Source organism: Sus scrofa, chromosome 8 (assembly GCF_000003025.6).
Source record: "Sus scrofa isolate TJ Tabasco breed Duroc chromosome 8, Sscrofa11.1, whole genome shotgun sequence".
NCBI lineage: Eukaryota > Metazoa > Chordata > Mammalia > Artiodactyla > Suidae > Sus > Sus scrofa.
In genome coordinates this window covers 132,761,332-132,780,654 of record NC_010450.4, presented here as the reverse complement: position 1 = coordinate 132,780,654, position 19,323 = coordinate 132,761,332, and the positions used below count along the sequence as shown (strand labels likewise).

Below are 19,323 nucleotides of genomic sequence, written 5' to 3'. Positions count from 1 at the left end.
ATAAAAACAAGCCTTCCTACTAAAATTGTTTGAAGAAAGGGTGATTTCGTGCCTCTTATTCTTTAGCACCTAACAAATTAAAACCAGTTTTGTGCTTGCAGTTTTTCATATCAGTAGAACTGTTTTAATTTAAACCATATTTGATCTCATTTTTTAATAGACTATAAATATGAAACTCATGAATTACTCCACAAAGAGGGTTTATTCCTCTTTTCTGAAATAAGAGGTTGTACCATATGGTATTATTTGTAGTTCTTGAATTAAGTATGTTTATAAATTTAATACTTTATTTAAAGATTGGAAAGAAATCCATATTCTTTTTTTTTTTTTTTGACCATGACTGCAACCTGCAAAAAATTCCTGGGCCTGGGCCAGGGCCAGGGTCAGGGATCAAACCCATGCCACAGCAGTGACAATGCCAGATCCTTAATCCACTAGGGGACCAGGGAACTCCAAGAAGTCCATATCCTTGAGTCTCAGGGTCACATTAGCATTATCCAAATTCGCTGGTTCCTGTGACTGACTGGGGAAACCAAGCCAAGCCAGGCCAGAGCAGATATTTGATGTAACATCATATGAGTTTGATCCTTAATAATTTGCAATATATATTCTGCACATTTCCCTGAGATGTTTGCATTTTTAAATAATTATGTGTCCATAATCATCTTTGAACATACTCCAGTTCATAAATTTCCCAATAACCCATTTTCTCCCACTGACCAGTTTGATTCCGTTATGCTTTGTTCATATTCTTTTTCCCCACAGGTTCTTGGATGAAGTACAGTCCTATTCAGGAATTAACAAAATGAGTGTGCAGAACTTGGCCACTGTCTTTGGCCCTAATATCCTGCGCCCCAAAGTGGAAGATCCTTTGACCATTATGGAGGGTGAGTAAACGCCTATCTCGCCCCCTCATCAAAAGAGCAGTCACCTGTCTCTTGGATGCCCTAAACTTATTCTCCTGTGAGGAAACTAGGGAAGTAAGTGACTCTGTAATAATGCCATTTATGGACTCAACTTTTTCAAATGCAAAATCTTCTCTTTGGGAGTCAAGGATTTTTTTGGGGGGGGGGAGCTTACTAAACGTAACTTACTAATTGTTTCAGTAGTTTTATAAGAATAAATGGAACTTTCATAAGTCATCTGTAAAGTATCATGCGAGAACTGGAAAAATCTAATTCACCTTTTGAGTCCAGTGCCCTTTTCAGAAAATTCAAATCGTTTCTATTTTATTTTTATTAATTCTGGTTTTATTTGATTTTAAAAGGCAGAAAACATCTGTAAGATGATGTGGCTTATTTACCTGGTGTCGGAACATAGAACAAAATCTTGTTTTCGACATTATAAAATGCCTCAAATGCTTTTCCACAATGAACTCTTATTTCTGTCTATTGCCAGTAGGCCTCTTGCTTGAGTACCTTTCTTACCTGTGGTCATCAGTGGTAGCATTGATGCTTGGGTCTTGCTAAGCTGAAGGGGTAAGATTAGAGGATGGAAAACCCAAGGAAGCAGCAGCAAAGAGAGAGCTCGACGTAGAGACTGTTCGGAGGTGTGCAGAGGGTCTCCCCCAAGGCTTTGCCAGAGAATTGGTTATGCTTGCACGAGAGGCCACTTCACTGCTTTCTGGGGGAAAGTGCTAGAAATCAATCAGTAGCCATTCCTGGGCTTCACACCAAGCTTGAAAAAATTGTGTTATTCCTACAATTCTGACACGGAGGCACGGTGTGGAGTCCTCAGAAGGGTATGACCTTGGTAATAATGTTAAAAATCACGGATCAATCCCTACAAAGTTTTTAAAAGAAATCCCACTGATTCAGTAGCGGTTTGGGAAGGAAAAGATGGAGGAATAGTTGGAGAACAAAGGATATTTAGGGCCATGAAACTATTCTATATGATGTTGTATCGGTGGATGCATGATATTATGCATTTGCAAAACCTAGATCTCTCAAAGAGTGATTTCTAATATAAATCATGGATTTTAGTTAATAGTAATAATAATGTGTCACTATTGGCTCGTTGATGGAACCTGAAACTGTTAAAAACCAACTCTAAAGATTTCTTATTAAAAACCATGTATGCAATTCAAAAGGACATGGATCAAAATAAAACCTATAAATATAAAAAAATTCATGTTATATTCAAATACCTAACTGTATGGCAGCACAATTTAAAGACATTTTTTCAAAATTTAATAAAACTTTAAAATAGGAGTTCCCTGGTGGCCTAGGGGTTAAGGCTCTTCCATTGTCATTGCTGTGGCTCAGGTTCAATCCCTGGCCCCGGGAACTTCTGCATGCCACAGGCATGACCATTAAATAAAAAGTGGTGTGAAGCTTAAAATATCTTCCATTCAGTTGAAAACTACCAGGCATGCAAATAATCAGAAAAAACATGAACCATAATGAGATGAAAAAGTAACTAATAGAAAAACCCAGACATGACTGGTAATGATTGTCAAGTCAAATATCTGATTAAATAACTTGTTTTAATAATGTATAAAGAACTAATACAACATAATAAGACAATGAATGCCATGAAAATCAATGAAAGATTTGAGTTAGAAATTTCATCAGAGGAGTTCCCATTGTGACACAGTGGTTAATGAATCCGACTAGGAACCATGAGGTTGTGGGTTCAATCCCTGGCCTTGCTCAGTGAGTTAAGGATTCGGCATTGCCGTGAGCTATGGTGTAGGTCGCAGACGCGGCTCGGATCCGCGTTGCTGTGGCTCTGGCGTACGCCGGTGGCTGCAGCTCTGATTAGACCCCTAGCCTGGGAAACCTCTATATGTTTCGGGAGCAGCCCTAGCAAAGGCAAAAAAAAAAAAAAAAATTTCATCAGAGAAAAATAAATAGCATAGAAAAATGACATCTTTAGGCATTAAGTAAATGCAAACTTAAACTATTAATAATGAGCTACCACTACATATACCTACAAAGTGAAAATTAAGACTGAAAATACTACATTTGGCTGGTAAAAGTACGAAATGTCAGAGCCATTTTGCCAGCATTAGGCAAATTCCTATAAACTTAACTGTTCACAAACCCTAAGACCCAACAGAGCAGTGTGCTCAGTATTTACCCAAGAAAAAAGAAAACGTATGTTCCCCCAAGACTTAGAGTCGAAGTTTATGTCAGCTTTCTTCATAACAGCTCCAGGCTGAAGACTAACTGATTGTTCCTGAGCTGTTGACTAGGAAACACATGTGGGTATAAACATAAAATCAAAACTGCTCAGTAACAAAAAGAGTGAACTCCTGATAACATGGACGCAATATAAATAAGTGACAAAAGCGTTATGCTACGTGGATAATGCCTAGACACAAAAGACTTCATACTGGATAATTGAATTCATATGAAATTATAGAAAAGGAAAAAACATAGGGACAGAAAACAGAGCATTGGGGACTGGTTACAAAGGGGCAAATGAGAATTATTTATATCATGATTAGGTAGTGTTTCCAGGACTATCATTTGTCAAAATGTATCATATCCCTTACAGATGCCTTGCGCATGTGTAAAATGAGACATGTAGAAGGTTATTATTGCAAAAAAATGCAAATCACTTCCACATTTCAAAGAATGCTACCATATATACATATATATATCTTTATATATATACATATATTTTAAAGTGCCTAGGTATCCTACTTCAAAGGAAAAGAATTCTTACCCATTTCTTACGAAGAAAAGTGCCCCAAATAGGATATTTAAATTCAACCTGTATAAGGTTGTATGAGCCTGGGGGACTTGCTGGACCATGGAGTCCAGTGGGATTCCCAGATCTGCTTGGACCCTTCAGGATGCTCAGATAATCATAACCACTCTGACCTCCTTATCTGGGCTTCATGTTTCTCATTAGCAGGCTAAGAAGGAGAATGACAGAGAGGAAGGAATAAGAAGGAAAAAAAATTAAGTGCATATCATGACACACACATCATCGTGACTACCAGGCTAGACTGCCCTCAATGACTATGAAAATTGAAAGCAAGTCCCTTCACAGGAATGATCGTCATTTATTATCTGGAGAATAGATAGATGAAAGCAAAGCCTCCCAAGGTACAAGGAAGATATTTCTAAATCTCTAGGGTCCTGAAACTCACTGTAGCATGTGGCAGGTACAATTGGCATAGCTCTCCGTAGACGTATCATGCAGACCTTCAATTAATTAAATGCCCTCCATGGTTTGCAACTTTGATTTAAAAAAAAAAACAACAGTGATGTTTCAAATTTTAATATTCCAGTGATAGAGAAAACCTCCATTTTCCCAAAGTACTAGACAGAGTCATATGCAGTAGAGGCTGCTAACATTTGAAAGTGTGTCTGTCATATTGGCAAATAGTGAAACAGAACTAAGTACCTATGTCTTCAAACCCAGTACATGATGATAACAATATTGACAAGTCATTTTAATGATGCCAAAATCTTTTCTTCAGATTCACTGCTACATGCATTGAAAATAGGATGACAAATTTGGAGGTTACTGAGAGAGAACAGATGGATAAATAATACCATTGAAGTTCCCGTCATGGCTCGGTGGTAATGAACCTGGCTAGCATCCATGAGGACATGGGTTCGATCCCTGGCCTCACTCCATGGGTTAAGGATCCAGTGTTGCCATGAGCTGTGGTGTAGGTCACAGCTGCAGCTCAGATCCCATGCTGCTGGGGCTGTGGCGTAGGTCGTCAGCTGAAGCTCCAATTCGACCCCTAGCCTAAGAGACTCCATATGCCACTGGTGCGGCCTTAAAAAGCAAAAGAAGTAAAAAAATAAAAATAATACCATTAATTCATTCAGTCTTTTTCCTTCCACGACTCCGTCAAAACCACTTATGATTCAATACATGGTTGTCTTTTATTTTTGTTCTTATTTAGAACAACGGCAAGTTTACTTAACATTACAGTTTTAAATCCAGCAGCTGAAATGTGGTAGGATACATGCATGACTTGGAATGAGCAGAGAAAGTAGCACATTTCAACCTGGTCACTTATCATTGGTGTGGCCCTGGGCAAGACCGAACCTCTCTGAACCTCAATGTTCTCATCTGAAAAATGTTATATCCTACCTCCCAGCCTTCTGAGACACTTAATTTAGAAGATGTAAGTGAAGCCTCTCCACATAGCAGAGTTTCTGAAACTCTTAACACACGCAGGAATTACCTGGAGATACTGTTGAAATGCAAGTTGTGACTCAGAAGGTCTGCAGCAGGTCCTAAAATTCTGCAGCTAACAGGTGATGCCATTGCTTGCATATTCTGTATTCATCGGTGTCATCCGGGGGCTGGTTAGAAATGCAAAATTTCATCCTCCACCCAGTACCTACAATTTTAACAGAATCTGCAGGTACTTTGTATGAATATTAATGTTTGACCAGTGCTGGGAAGGATCGGACCTGACACAGTGCAGATTCTTGATCTAAATAGGTTAGAAGATTTGAATCATTACAGAAGTGCACAGGATATAGATGGCTATAACACATTTTTTACTACACAAAATTTGACTTTGAGTAATATTCAGAGTCAGTTCGTGCCCAGGTGTTGCTTTAAGCTAATGAGTATCATCCTCGCAGCTACTTGGCAGCTGTTTCAGCAGAAATCTGCATTGTCAGAAGCACGTGTCATCATTTTTTTCACCAAATATTTAAGTGTTTTAAATAAGATTACATTTACTAACTAAAATTTTTTCCCTGTGCTTACCAGAGACTACTCCTAGGAATTTTTATCAACAGGATAGAAATAGCACACACCAAAGCAAAGACGGTTAGTGCTTGCGTGAGCCGATACTGCTTTACTGCGAGTACATGAGTAAAAGTAATACTTAAAAAGATGCTTAGAGGCTTGGAACACCCAAAGTTGTGAGACTAATTTAGAAGCCTAATTAATGGTGATGCCATGTGCTAAGAGATGGGGGCAACCCAACTAGTAAGTCAGTGAGGAGTATGTGAAAATATATTGTGAGATTTCAGCGAATATGCCGTAAAACCTGATAATTACACTGATTTTTTTCAAAGTGTATTACTGCCCTTTGTAATAGATTAACCTTTCTACCCATTGTTATCTGAGTTATTTTTATGGTCTGAAACTTGTCAGGTGTTGGTTTGTAATTCATACTTTATAATAATTGTAAAAATATGAGGCTCAAATGAGAACCATACTTTTTCATCTGTGTGAGAGAATTGCTTTCTTTCTTGAAAGTCTGTGTCTTTAAAAATGCCTCAAAGCATTGATGTTTCTTGTAGAGCAGGTTTTCTTTTCTTTTCTTTTTTCTTTTTTTTTTTTTTTTTTTTTTGTCTTTTTAGGGGCAGCGCCTGTGGTGTATGGAAGTTCCCAGGCTAGGGGTCGAATCAGAGCTACAGCTGCTGGCCTACACCACAGCCACAGCAACATGGGAATCGAGCTGCGTCTGTGACCTACCCACAGCTCACCGCAGTGCCGAGTCTTTAACCTGCTAAGCGAGGCTGGGGATCAAACCTGCGTGCTCATGGGTACTAGTCAGAATCACTTCCACTGTGCCGCAATGGGAACTCCTCAGGTTTTCTTTAACTAGGAATGTCTTATTTTGTACTCATTTTTTGAAGCATAGGCTGTGAACTCTTGCTTCACTCTCTTTCTTCCAGTATTTGGAAAATTTCTTCCCCTGCCTTCTGTCAATGAGAAATGATGAAAAATCAGCTGTTAATCTTACTGAGAATCCCTCGTACATGAGTTGCTTCTCTCTTACTGCTCACAAACCTTCTCTCTTTGTCTTTGGTTTAAGACAGTTTGACTATGATGGGTTTAGGTGTGGATCCTCTTGCATTTGTCCTGCTTGGAATTTGATGAGCTTCTGGAATGTGTAGAGGCATGTTTTCCATCAAATTTCAGCAGCTATTTCTTCGAATATTCCGTCTGCTCATTTCTCTTCCTCCTGTCCTTCTGGGACACCATTACGCCTGTGCTGATGTGCTTGATGGTGTCCCACGGTCTCTTCATTTGTCTTCATTCCTTTTCTGTGCTGTTCCTCAGACTAGGTAGCCACAACTGACATTGCTTCAGGTATGCAGATTGTTTCATCTGTCTGCTTAGGTCTGTTGTTGAGCTCCCCTACTTATTTGTTTTTCTTTTTGGTTCTTATAACTTTCAACTCCAGAATGTCTATTTGATTCTTTTCTATACTTTCAGTCTCTTTACTGGTATTTGGGGAGCCATTCCTCTCACATTCCCTTGGTTTCTTTAGATGTGGTGTGGTTTCCTTTATTTATTAGAAAACATTTAAAATCGCTAAAGTCTTTGTCCCGTGAGTACGGTGTCTGGGTTACCTTAGAGTCTGTTTTAGTTGTTGTTGTTGTTGTTTCCTGTATGTGGGCCATTTTTTTTTTTTTTTTTACCTGTCTCATTATTTTTTGAAAACTGGTATTTTTATAAATATAAAAATGTGGGAACTCTGTATATAAAATTCTCACCCTCCCTTTGTTATTGCTATTCATTGTTGTTTGTTTAGTGACTTTTCTGAGCTAATTCTCTAAAGTTTATATTATTTGCCACGTGTGGCCACTGAAGACTTGGCTTGGCTTATTTAGTTGTCAGCTACAGATTGAACAAAGATTAAAAGACTAAAGCCCACAAAGTCTTCCATGCTTTACCAGGGGGCTGTGTGAGCATGTTGGGGCAAACATTTGATGCTCAGCCAAGCAGGTTACAACTCTGAGTTCGCCTTCGGATCCTGCATGTGCAGAGACTTGACACCGGTCAGAGGTGAGAGCCTGGAGACCTCTCATTCTTTCCTGAGTGTGCACACAGCCCTGGGTTTGCACAGAACCCTAAACATGCATGCAGTCTTCTAGATTCCCCAGAATATAACAGAGCTTTCCAACACATCCTATAGAAATCTCATTTCTCAGATTTTCTTCTGAGCTTTTCGGTTGGCCTCTTATTTGTCTTCACTTACTTCAGGCAGCCGTGGTTTTAAATGAAAGAGAGTTATTTTTGACAACTGTCCCTGAGAAAAATGCTGCTCACACTGGTCAAATTCCTAGTCAGATAAAATGAAGACGAGCCTCTTGAGTGGGGCCTTGCAGGGAGCTAATATACAAGTCAAAAATGACAGTTCTTTGGGAACAGGGCTTTGAAGGCATTCCACCCCTGCCTTTCCCATCCAGCGGCTGCCCGACCACTGGTTCCCACTGTGATTGTGGGCTGTTGGTTTTCAAGGCTACTACAGAGCTAGGGAGAGGAGAAGGGGAATGAGGTGAGTTAAAATACCACAGCCCTTGCTGTTTTTTACCAGGATTTGATGATTTTTCTTGAATAAGCACTCTCTAAATTACAGCAAGCCTTTAGTTAAATTTCCAAATTTCTGAAAATGTTGATTCATAACATTTTTGTCAGTTTCTTTTATGGAGGAGAGGATTCTTGTACATCTTTGTTACATCATTTTTGCTGATATCACTTAAAATGCCCTGAAGCTTTTGATTCCTGAGCAAAAGTTGTATGGAACTGCTTTGTCTTGCTGTATTATAAAGACAGACTATATACCCACTAGAGATTATGCAGGGTTCTGCTTTGAGACACCACTTGAATGTCTTGATGGTTTGATGCAGTTTTCAGATGAGAAGTCACAGCGACCTCCTCAAAGAAATAATTTTTCATAATTAATTGTCAGACTTATAAGAAATGTATGACACTTAAGAGCCTAGTCTTTGAAACTAGCTAATTCTGGGTTCAAGCCCTGTGTCTTCTCCTTAAGAGCTTTGTGACCTTGGTCAAGTTACTTAACCTTGATGAGACAGAGATAATAACAGTATCTCTTCATAGATTTGTTTTAAATTCCAACTAAACTGACAAAAATAAAGCAGTACCATTCGTGGCACATGTTAAATGGTCAAGAGCTATTGCTCTTGTCATCCTTAGGAATATAAATTGGCCCTGCTAATATAATGCTGCAGTCTAGGACACATATGTGGCTTGGATCTGGCATTGCTGTGGCTGCAGCTCTAATTCAACTCCTAGCCTGGGAACTTCCACACACCACAGGTGCAGCCAGTAAGAAAGAAAGAGAGAGAAAGAGAGAGGGAGAGAAAGAAAGGAAGGAAGGAAGGAAGGAAGGAAGAGAAGAAAAGAAAAGGAAAGAAAGAAAGAGAAAGGAAGGAAATAAAGGAAAACTGTTTCGCTTATACCACTTTGTTTTCTATGCCATTCTAGGCACTGTGGTGGTCCAACAGTTGATGTCAGTGATGATTAGCAAGCATGATCACCTCTTCCCCAAAGACGCAGAGCTGCAAAGCAAGCCCCAAGATGGAGTGAGCAGCAACAACAATGACCTGCAGAAGAAAGCCACCATGGGTCAGCTACAGAACAAGGAGAACACCACCACCAAGGACAGTCCTGGAAGGCGGTGCTCCTGGGACAAGTCCGAGTCCCCCCAGAGAAGCAGCGTGGATAATGGATCCCCCACAGCTCCATCAGGCAGCAAAACCAACAGCCCGAGGAACAGCCTTCACAAGCTGGATGTCTCCAGGAGCCCTCCTCTCATGGTCAAGAAGAATCCCGCCTTCAATAAGGGCAGTGGCATAGTCACCAACGGGTCCTTCAGCAGCAGTCACGCAGAGGGACTGGAGAAAGCCCAGAGCACGCCCAATGGCAGCTTACAGGCCAGAAGGACCTCCTCCCTGAAGGGGTCCGGAACCAAAATGGGCACCCACAGTGTGCAGAACGGAACCGTGCGTCTGGGCCTTCTGAACACCGATGCCCTTGGGAACCCGGCGAACGGTCGCAGCATGAGCTGGCTGCCCAACGGCTATGTGACCCTGAGAGACAACAAGCAGAAAGAGCAGGCAGGAGAGTCGGGCCAGCACAACAGGCTCTCCACCTACGATAACGTCCACCAGCAGTTCTCAGCAGGGAGCCTCGACGACAAGCAGAGCGTCGACAGCGCCACCTGGTCCACTTCCTCCTGCGAGATCTCCCTCCCCGAGAACTCCACCTCCTGCCGCTCGTCCACCACCACCTGCCCGGAGCAGGACTTTTACGGGGGGACCTTTGAGGACCCTGTCTTGGACGGGCCCCCGCAGGACGACCTTGCCCAGCCCGGGGACTATGAAAACAAAAGCGACCGCAGGAGCGTGGGCGGTCGAAGCAGTCGTGCCACCAGCAGCAGTGACAACAGTGAGACATTCGTTGCCAACAATACCAGCACCCACAGTGCCCTGCACAGTTTAGTGTCCAGCCTGAAACAGGAAATGACCAAACAGAAGATCGAGTACGAGTCCAGGATAAAGAGGTAAGGAGCATCTGAGGCTGGCAGCGGCCCGCGAGGGTGCGACAGCCTCCTGCTGGGGTACCGGCGCACCCCCGAGGCTTGAACACGCTGACTCCAGAGCCAGAGACCCGGGTTCAAGTCTTAGCTTCACCAGGGGTAAGCTGCGGTATTTAGGGCAAGCTCACTTCATCTTTGCACATCTCACCTTCCTTTTACAAAAAAAAAATTCAACAAATTTTATTGTATTTATAGCTGTACAACCATTATCACAACCTAATATTAGAACATTTCTATCCCAAACCCCGTCTACCCCACCCCACCCCTACCTCCTGCCGCTCGTCCCCTTTGGTAACCAGAAGTTTTTCCAGGTCTGTGAGTTTGTTTCTATGCTGCAATTAAGTTCATTTGTAACTTTTTTTTTTTTTTTTTTTGGATTCCACCTATAAGTGATAGCCTCTGCTGTTTGTCTCTCACTGCCTAACTCAGCTTCCTAATATGAGAAGTTTCAATTCTAGGAGCCTCTCCTGAATCATTGCATGTTGTCTCTGGCACAGAGCGGTGCTCCTAGGCAGTTTCCTGTCATTGGTAAATGTGGGGGTTTGGGTTAGAGGGCTGGGGAGAGGAGCATGAGGGGGTAAGGGGCAAACAGGGAGGCTGTTATCACAGGAGGAGGACAAAGGGAGGGTCCAGAAAAGCCGGAGAAGCAAACAGACCTCTGCTTATTCTTTCCGCGGCCGACTGCTTGAGTGAGTATCTGCCCTCTGCCAGGCGCAGTTCCGGCCCGGAGGATGCAGCAGTGGATGAAGCAGCCACACGCTCAGCCCTCGTGGAGCACGCTTCCAATCCCCCGGAGGAGACAGATCAATGAGTCTTATGGGTCCCATGCTCAGTAGGAGACAAAAGCAGGGAAGAGGGTGAGCAGGGTGGGTGAGGGGTCACTCGGGGTGCAAGGCCTCCTGGGAGGTTCAAGAGGAAGCTGTGCAGATGCCTGAGAGAAGAGCGCGTGGACATGCATTGGGATGGGGCAGGCGAGGCGCTCGGAGTGGTGCCGCAGAGCCTTCGCGGTCATCTTAAGCCTTGGCTTTCACTCGGACATTGGATGCCAGGGGGGCTTTTGAGAAAAGCAGTGGCATGAAGTGTATTCCTATGGATGAGGGAAACTGCAGCCGACGTGGGAGGCCCAGCTGTGATTCATAAGGAAGCAGTTGTGCGGAAACCGAGTTGGTATCCGTTGACACCTTCCCGTCCTCTGGCCAAAGTGGAAGCTGGCTTAGCAATCTCAGGGGAGCCACCCCAGCAAGATACGGGGTATTGGCTGAGCGTCCTGTGTGGACAGGACCCCGACTGTCAGATATTCTGTGGACTCAAGAGGCAGGGGTGCAGAGATGGGAGCCCAGGACTCACAAATTCAACCACGTGCTGGAAATCTGAACTTCACCACACCCCGCGATTTCACCAGAGTCACAGCAATAACACCACTGATGGTTTTTAAATTCTTCTTCCAGCGTAGTGTAGGCGGAGAACACTGCGCTCTCGGGAGGAGGCCTGAGGCTCAGGTCAGCCTGCGGTAACCCCTCTAGGGGCCTCAGTCCCAACTGCAGTCTGTACCTTGATGGGCCCCCTCCTGCGAGCGCGTTTCAGGATCCTTGTAGCTTGCGAACATCAGTCTTTGTCCTCTTTGACTGTTTCTGTGGCTTCAAACCCCACCTGCCTGGTTTCTTTTTTATGCATAAAGTCAGCTATGTCTTAATATGTTTCCCAGCCATTTATCAATTATTAGGCCAAAAGATGTGTATTTTAAGAGCTATGGTAAAGTAAAATATAAACAAAAATATTTATACATTAATATATATAAATGTCGGAGTTCCTGTTGTGGCTCAGTGGTTAATGAATCCAACTAGGAACCATGAGATTGTGGGTTCGATCCCTGGCCTCGCTCAGTTGGTTGAGGATCCAGCGTTGCCGTGAGCTGTGGTGTAGGTCACAGGTGCTGCCTGGATCTGGCATTGCTGTGGCTGTGGTGTAGGCCAGTGGCTATAGTTCCGATTCGACCCCTGGCCTGAGAACCTCCATATGCCGCGGGAGAGGCCCTAGGAAAGGCAAAAGATAAAAATTAAAAAAAGAAAAGAAAAGACAAAAAAAAAAAAAAAAAAATATATATATATATATATATATATATATATATATAAATGTTAGATTGAGCAATTACTTTCTTGGAAACATAAACTTGGTTTGAATTTTCCTGTATAAAGCGAGTGACAGGAGGTTTAAGTAAGAAGAAAAATGAGGTGTTCCCCTTGTAGCCCAGCACTAATGAACCCAGCTAGGATCCGTGAGGATGCGGGTTTGATCCCTGGCCTCACTCAGTGGGTTAAGGATCTGCCGTTGCCGTGAGCTGTGGTGTAGGTCGCAGACATGGCTCAGATCCTGCGTTGTTGTGGCTGCAGGGTAGGCCAGCAGCAACAGCTCCAATTGGACCCCTAGCCTGGGAACCTCCATATGCTGCAGGTGTGGCCCTAAAAGGACAAAAGACAAAAGAAAGAAAGAAGTAACTGTTCTAGTAAATTCTTGTTTAGAATAGCGCATTTCTCTTTCACTTCCTTTTTAACTCTACCCTACGAGTGTTGACGTTGGACGGGTGAACGATGGTGGATACATCATCCACCAGACACACACACTTGGTGATCCTCCCTCCTTCCCAGTTAGTTCCTGCCTCTAGCAAATTGTGGTCAGAGAAGTTCATCTGCATAACATCCATTATCTGGTCTGGTGAGAATTATTATTGGTGTGATATTGTGTACATGACCAGCAGACCAAGTCTGTTAATCATGCCGTTCAAATCTTTTGCATTGCTCCTAACTTTTATCAGATACACATACAGTGTCTGAGAAAGGTACCTTAAAATTTCCTAATGTTCATGGATTTAGCTCTTTCTCTTTGTAATTTTGTCGTATTTTATATTGAAGAACTAGAGGCTATACCACTAGATGAATGAAAGTTAAATTGTTTCTAGCTTACTGATGATTTGATCCTTTTTTCATTAAGTAATGGTCATTTTTCATTTTAATAGTGTTTTTTGCCTAGAATATTCTCTAATAGTGCTATATCAATATTATTTTGATTAATAACTTCCTGCTATATATTTTCCATTAACTGTCAAACTTTATGTCTCATTACTTGAAGACTTTTTTTTTCAATTCTGGAGAATTTTTTATTCATCACCGTTGTAAATTTCATCTCCCCCATTTTCTCGGTTTTCCCTCTCTACAACCCTTCTTAAAGTATGTTGGACCTTCTTGGTCCATTCTCCATCTCTGTTAACTTCTCTTCCTTACGTTATAGTTTCATCTTTTTTTCACCATGTGAGGGGAGGCATTTGGGTAATTTTTCTCAGATCTGTTTTTCTCCTTTGTTTATTTTCCCTTCTGATTCAGTTACATCACTTTATTCGGCCTGTGAGCAGTTTTGGTAGTCTCTTTTTATCAAGACAATTGATGTCCTAAGCTCTCAGTTGAGTTGCTGTCAGCCCTCTGCCTCTCTTACACTGGAGATCTCCCTTCCCTTATGTGAAAAATAAAAACCTAGTTGCAGCTTCTAGGGGTTCTATCCAGGACCAATACCCCTTGTGTGCTTCCACTTACTGTTCTAAATTTGAGTTTCTTCCGTGGTTCTGATACTTGAAGATGCTTTATTATTTCTTTTAACATTGCTATGTATTTTTAAAATATTTTTCTTCTATATATTTTCGGTATTGCTCTGTGTTTGCAGTGGGAGGGGTTTCTTCTGTTTTCAACTCAGTCCATTGGATTCATATATATATATGAGTGATATATACAAGTGCATTAGTGTATTTTGTTTTGTTTTTCTGCATTTTTAAAATTTTTTCTTAAAATATAGTTTTCTTAAAGTATGGTTGATTTTCAATTTCTGCTATACAACAAAGTGGCCCAGCCACATATATATATATGTATGTATGTATTTTTTCTTTTTTTTCATATGATCTCCCATCATGTTCTAACCCAAGAGACTGGACACAGTTCCCTGTGCTGTGCTGTGGGACCCCATTGCTTATCTGTTCTAAATGTAATCGTTTGCATCTCCAAACCCCAAACTCCCAGCCTATCCCACTCTCTCCCCTCTTCCCCTGGCAAACACACTTCTGCTCTCCATGACGATGATCTGTTTCTGTTTTGTAGATAGGATCATTTGTGCCAAATTTCAAATTCCACATATAAGTGACATCATATGGTATTTGTCTTTCTTTTTCTGACTTACTTCACTTAGTATGAGAATCTCTAGTTTCATCCATGTTGCTGTAAGTGGCATTATTTTATCCTTTTTTTTATGGCTGAGTAGTAAACCACAAAAAAAGAAAATTACAGGCCAATATCACTGATGAACAGATACAAAAATCCTCATTAAAATCTTGTCAAACAGCATTCAAATATATACTAAAAAGATCATACACCCTGATCAAATGGGATTTATCCCAGAGATGCCAGTATTCTTTAATATCCACAAATCAATCAGTGTGATACACCACATCAACAAACTGAAAAATAAAAACCGTATGGTCATCTCAGTAGATGCAGGAAGAGCTTTTGACAAAATTCAACACCCATTCCTGATAAAAAAAAAAACTCTCCAGAGAATGGGCATAAAGGGGAACTACCTCAACATAATAAAAGGTAACACCATCCTCAAGGGTAAAACCACAGCTCACATCATCCTCAAGGGTGAAAAACTGAAAGCATTTCCACTAAGATCAGGAACAAGACAAGGATGTCCACTCTCACCACTGTTATTCAACATAGTTTTGGAAGTCCTAGCCACAGCAATCAGAGAAGAAAAAGAAATAAAAGGAATCCAAATTGGAAACGAAGAAGTAAAACTATCACTGTTTGCAGATGACATGATACTATACCTAGAGAATCCTAGAGACACTACCAGAAAACTATTAGAGCATTAGTGTTTTTTTTTTAAAGAACTGTCTTCCTTGATATTTAAGCTTGAGTTTCTTACACCTTTTTTAGTCCTAAAATAAATAGCTTTAGAAAGCAAAGAGAATATATTGTAAGATAATTCTGGGTGACAACTAGCACCCTACTAGGTTTTTACATAAATATATGATCATGTGATCAAAAAAGCCTTCTAAACTGATTACAGGATGTGAATTTTTTTTTCTTTTTTCTTTCTTTTTTTTTTTTTTTTTTTTTTTTTTTTTTTTTTTAGGGCTGTGTCTGTGGTATATGGAAGTTTGCAGGCTAGGAGTTGAATCAGAGCTTCAGCTGCCGGCCTACAACACAGCCACGGCAACATGGGATCCGAGCTATGTCTGTGACCTACACCACAGCTCACAGCAACACCAGATCCTTAACCCACTGAGCAAGGCTAGGGATCAAACCCGCATCCTCATGGATACTAGTCGGGTTTGCTACTGCTGAGCCACAACAGAAACTTCCTATAGAATGTAAATTTTTTAAAAAATCCTAGTTGCTTACAAAGAAAGAGCAGATTCATCTTTAAGTGTTCTTATGATTATCTAGATGGATGGAGTATCTACATGTGGGACTCACTTATTTCAAAATGGAAAAATAATTGAGATTTTAATTTGAAAATTAGTATTAAAATAATCAGACTCCCTAGAGCTACACATACATTAGCCTTTCAAATTTCAGTAGTATTGCAAATTCAAATTTAGCCCTGAGACTTTAGCTCAGATTAGGAGAAATGAAAGTGTCAGCTGTTACCAAGACACATCTTATAATAAATAAGTGCTTAATATGTTTCCCTGAACAACGAAAATGATAAACTGAGCTTTGGAACTTAGCGATTGTGGGAGAAAACCCTCTGTTTTTTACGAAGTTGTCTAACGTTATCATTGATCCAAAAGAATCTAGCTATCAATCTGTAGAAATATAAATCTGAGGTTTTAAGATATGTTAACTTGGAAGGCAGTGAGAACTGCAGATCGCAGGCTACTTGCTTGGACTCCATTATCACAAAATGTCAGATGAATTACTTAGTCAACACATGTCATTTCTACCTCTCTTGCTAATGTAAAGTGGCTGCTTTTGGTACCAATTTTATACGATGGAACTCAGGACATCCCCGCACGTCCATTGGTAGCAGTGGACTTCATGTCTGCAACAGTGACGTTTTCACTATCATTCTTTTTCCTTTGATAGAAAGCAAATATGATTGTCCTTTTTTCCTTCCAATTTTATCAGATTCCCCCCTCTCTTTTTTTTAATGAAGCCAGATTTACATTTAATGATTCAGGAAGCTTTGCGGTTTGGACTGCTTCCTGCTTCTGCCATTCTGTGCTCTGTGACAGTGATCCCTGGCTTCTTTGTGCTAAAATTCATTCATTCACCATCAATTGGCAATGAAGCGTTTCCAAGAGAGGTCTTGGGGAATCACATCAAAGTGAGAGTAAATCATTTTAGGAATTAGTAAAAAAGGAAAAAAGTATATATTTATAAGTATATATAAAACATACATATATATGTATAGACACATATGTACAGATAGATAAATAGATAGATCTGGACTTTGCTTCATGGATTTGAAATGGCTCATTCCAATTTCCCAAGCATTGCAGAGACAGAGTTTAGAAAATATATTTTTATCTTCGTTGTCTTTCAAATGAATAAATTGCTTTATCTCTTATTCCCTCCCCCACCCTCTGTAGCTTAGAACAGCGAAACTTGACTCTGGAAACAGAGATGATGAGCCTCCACGATGAACTGGATCAAGAAAGGAAGAAGTTCACGATGATAGAAATCAAGATGCGAAATGCCGAGCGAGCAAAGGAAGATGCGGAGAAAAGAAACGACATGCTTCAGAAAGAAATGGAGCAGTTTTTTTCCACGTTTGGGGAGCTGACAGTGGAACCCAGGAGAACAGAGAGAGGAAACACGATATGGATCCAGTGAGCCCACTTTCTCCTAAGGTCTTCAGTGGATCTGGGAAAACTCTGGGGGTTCTGGTGGGAATATTATAGGGGAGCAGGTGGCTGGTCACCTGGCTGTACAGAGTTCTAACTGAGGAAGGCATATCATTTACAGACATGTTTCATTCAAATCTCATTCAAATCAAATACAATGTGTACCAAAGTCGTATCATGCCCCATAATGCTACTGTCAAGTGTTACAACTGGATATGTGTATATAGAGTAGTTTTTAAAAAAGTAAACTAAAAATGAGAAGCATATCTCAAGAATTATTTTATTGCAAGTCTTGTATTTAAAATATTAAATCAGTATGTTGTTGCAATTTAGCTTGCTTTCAAGCTTCACCCCTTGCACTTAACATAAGCTATTTTTGGCATTGTGTTATCATCAGCTTATTTTATAGATCAATATTTTTATTTCCCCTTTTGCTGAGGAAATGAAGATAAGCAGATATATAAATATATATATAAGATGAGTTATTAAAATCAAAAGAATACTTTGTGGCTGTGCTGTTTGTGCCAATAGACCTTGCCATGACCAAAAAGAGGGATGTAAATAATTTTATAAAATACGATAGAATCAATAGGAACCTTTGCATTGCTCTATACATTCTGCCATTGACCCTCATCAGTTTTCTTGGTGAGATGATTTGACACAGGAAACTTTGGACTGTGTAAAAAAAAAAAAAAGGCCCCTTCTCAAGCCCCTTGTCTGTCTTGCCAGTTCCACAGATGCATGTCTCCTATGCTGGATGCACCTTAGAGGGGAAAAAATGGTTTAAAAAAAAAAGAGAGAGAGAGCATTTAAGTAGTCATGCCTTGAAGTACTCTATCCTTTTGCTGGATGATGGTTATGAGAGAAGTTCTTGTTGTTGTTGGGAAATTGAGCAAACAATGCTTGCTAGCAGTGCCCCTGTGAGCACCTGTCCTCCACTCCAGCCCCTCCCCACCCTTCCCCCTCCCCTCCGCACTCACACCCATCCCCGGACATCAGCCCTCTGGAATGCTGGCAGTGAAGTGGTGTACTGTGTTTCTCTTAGCTAAATTGCTAGAGTATGTGCCGTGTATTCTTTCACTCAGGTCGACTGTTCTGTTGTCATCTTTCTGAACAACAGCAGGCAAAGGCAGTTTGCAGCAAGAGGGAAGGGATGGGGGGTCGGGAGAAAGACCAGAAGGAGGAGGAGACAAGTTTGGAAGGAACAAACCAACTATTTTGCTTCTAGTTTTAACAATATTGTTCTTCCCTGTTGAAAACATACTTATTCACAATAATTCTGAAGTGTGGATCTTTGAAGGTCCAATTTTGATAAATTTGTGAGCCTCAGTAATGATAACTTTCTAGAGAAGCCCAGGGCTCTCTGGAGCTAGAGTTTGGGGGAGAACAATTCTTCACCATTGAAATAAGGCAATGACTTTGAGAAGCAAAGCAAATAAATCTTTCTCACGCTAGAACAAAAAGTCACAAAAGGCATAATCAGAAATAAATACTACTTGAGTTTATGGGATTTGTGTTGTTTGGAGGTTCTATGTTTGTGTGTATTCATTTTCAAGGGGAACGTAGCCTTTACAGCCTTCATGCCTGTCACTCTGCTGCTTTTGTTTATATGCTTCCACTGAGCAAGCTTACGTGATGCTTTGGTATCAACCATTGTCTATAGAGCAATACGTCCTTTATCTTAGCTCATTTTTCTCTCTCTAATTCTTTAACAAGATACTCCCACCTGGGTATCCTATAGGAACTTCAAACTCAAAATGTGAAAAAAAAAAAAAAAAAAAAAGATCGCAATAGCTGTACCTTTTCATCTTAACCTAGCCCCTATCTCAGTTAACAGAAACCTCAGACTCATCCAGGGAGTTGCAGGATGCAGTAGTCAACATCAAAGACTATGCAGTCAAAGTGGCTGTGTTAAAATGGTCTACCATCTGCCAGCTGCTACTGAATCATCTGTGCCTCCCTTTTTTCATCTGTAGAATGGGAATAATAAAAAGACTGCCCTCATAGACTTGTTACAGGCTTTCAAGGAGGTAGCTTGAATTAAGGCTGAGCACAGCAGCTAGTATGCAGGAGAGACTCCATAAACATTCATTCTTATTTTTCTTTCCTCTGCCCTCTTCTTCACCTTTGGATTCACTCA

General features: G+C 40.9%; 1 protein-coding gene across 15 annotated transcripts in view; it reads left to right on the top strand.

The window, feature by feature from the left end:
* ARHGAP24 (Rho GTPase activating protein 24) overlaps window positions 1–18,688 on the top strand; it is a 744,099-nt gene extending 725,411 nt beyond the window's left edge. For all 15 annotated transcript variants that reach the window (XM_021100782.1, XM_021100783.1, XM_021100785.1 and 12 more), the window contains 3 exons: window positions 766–887; window positions 9,178–10,255; window positions 16,929–18,688. In XM_021100782.1, the coding sequence (XP_020956441.1) occupies window positions 766–887; window positions 9,178–10,255; window positions 16,929–17,172 (1,444 nt within the window). In that variant the 3' untranslated portion in view covers window positions 17,173–18,688. The remainder of the gene's footprint in view (window positions 1–765; window positions 888–9,177; window positions 10,256–16,928) is intronic.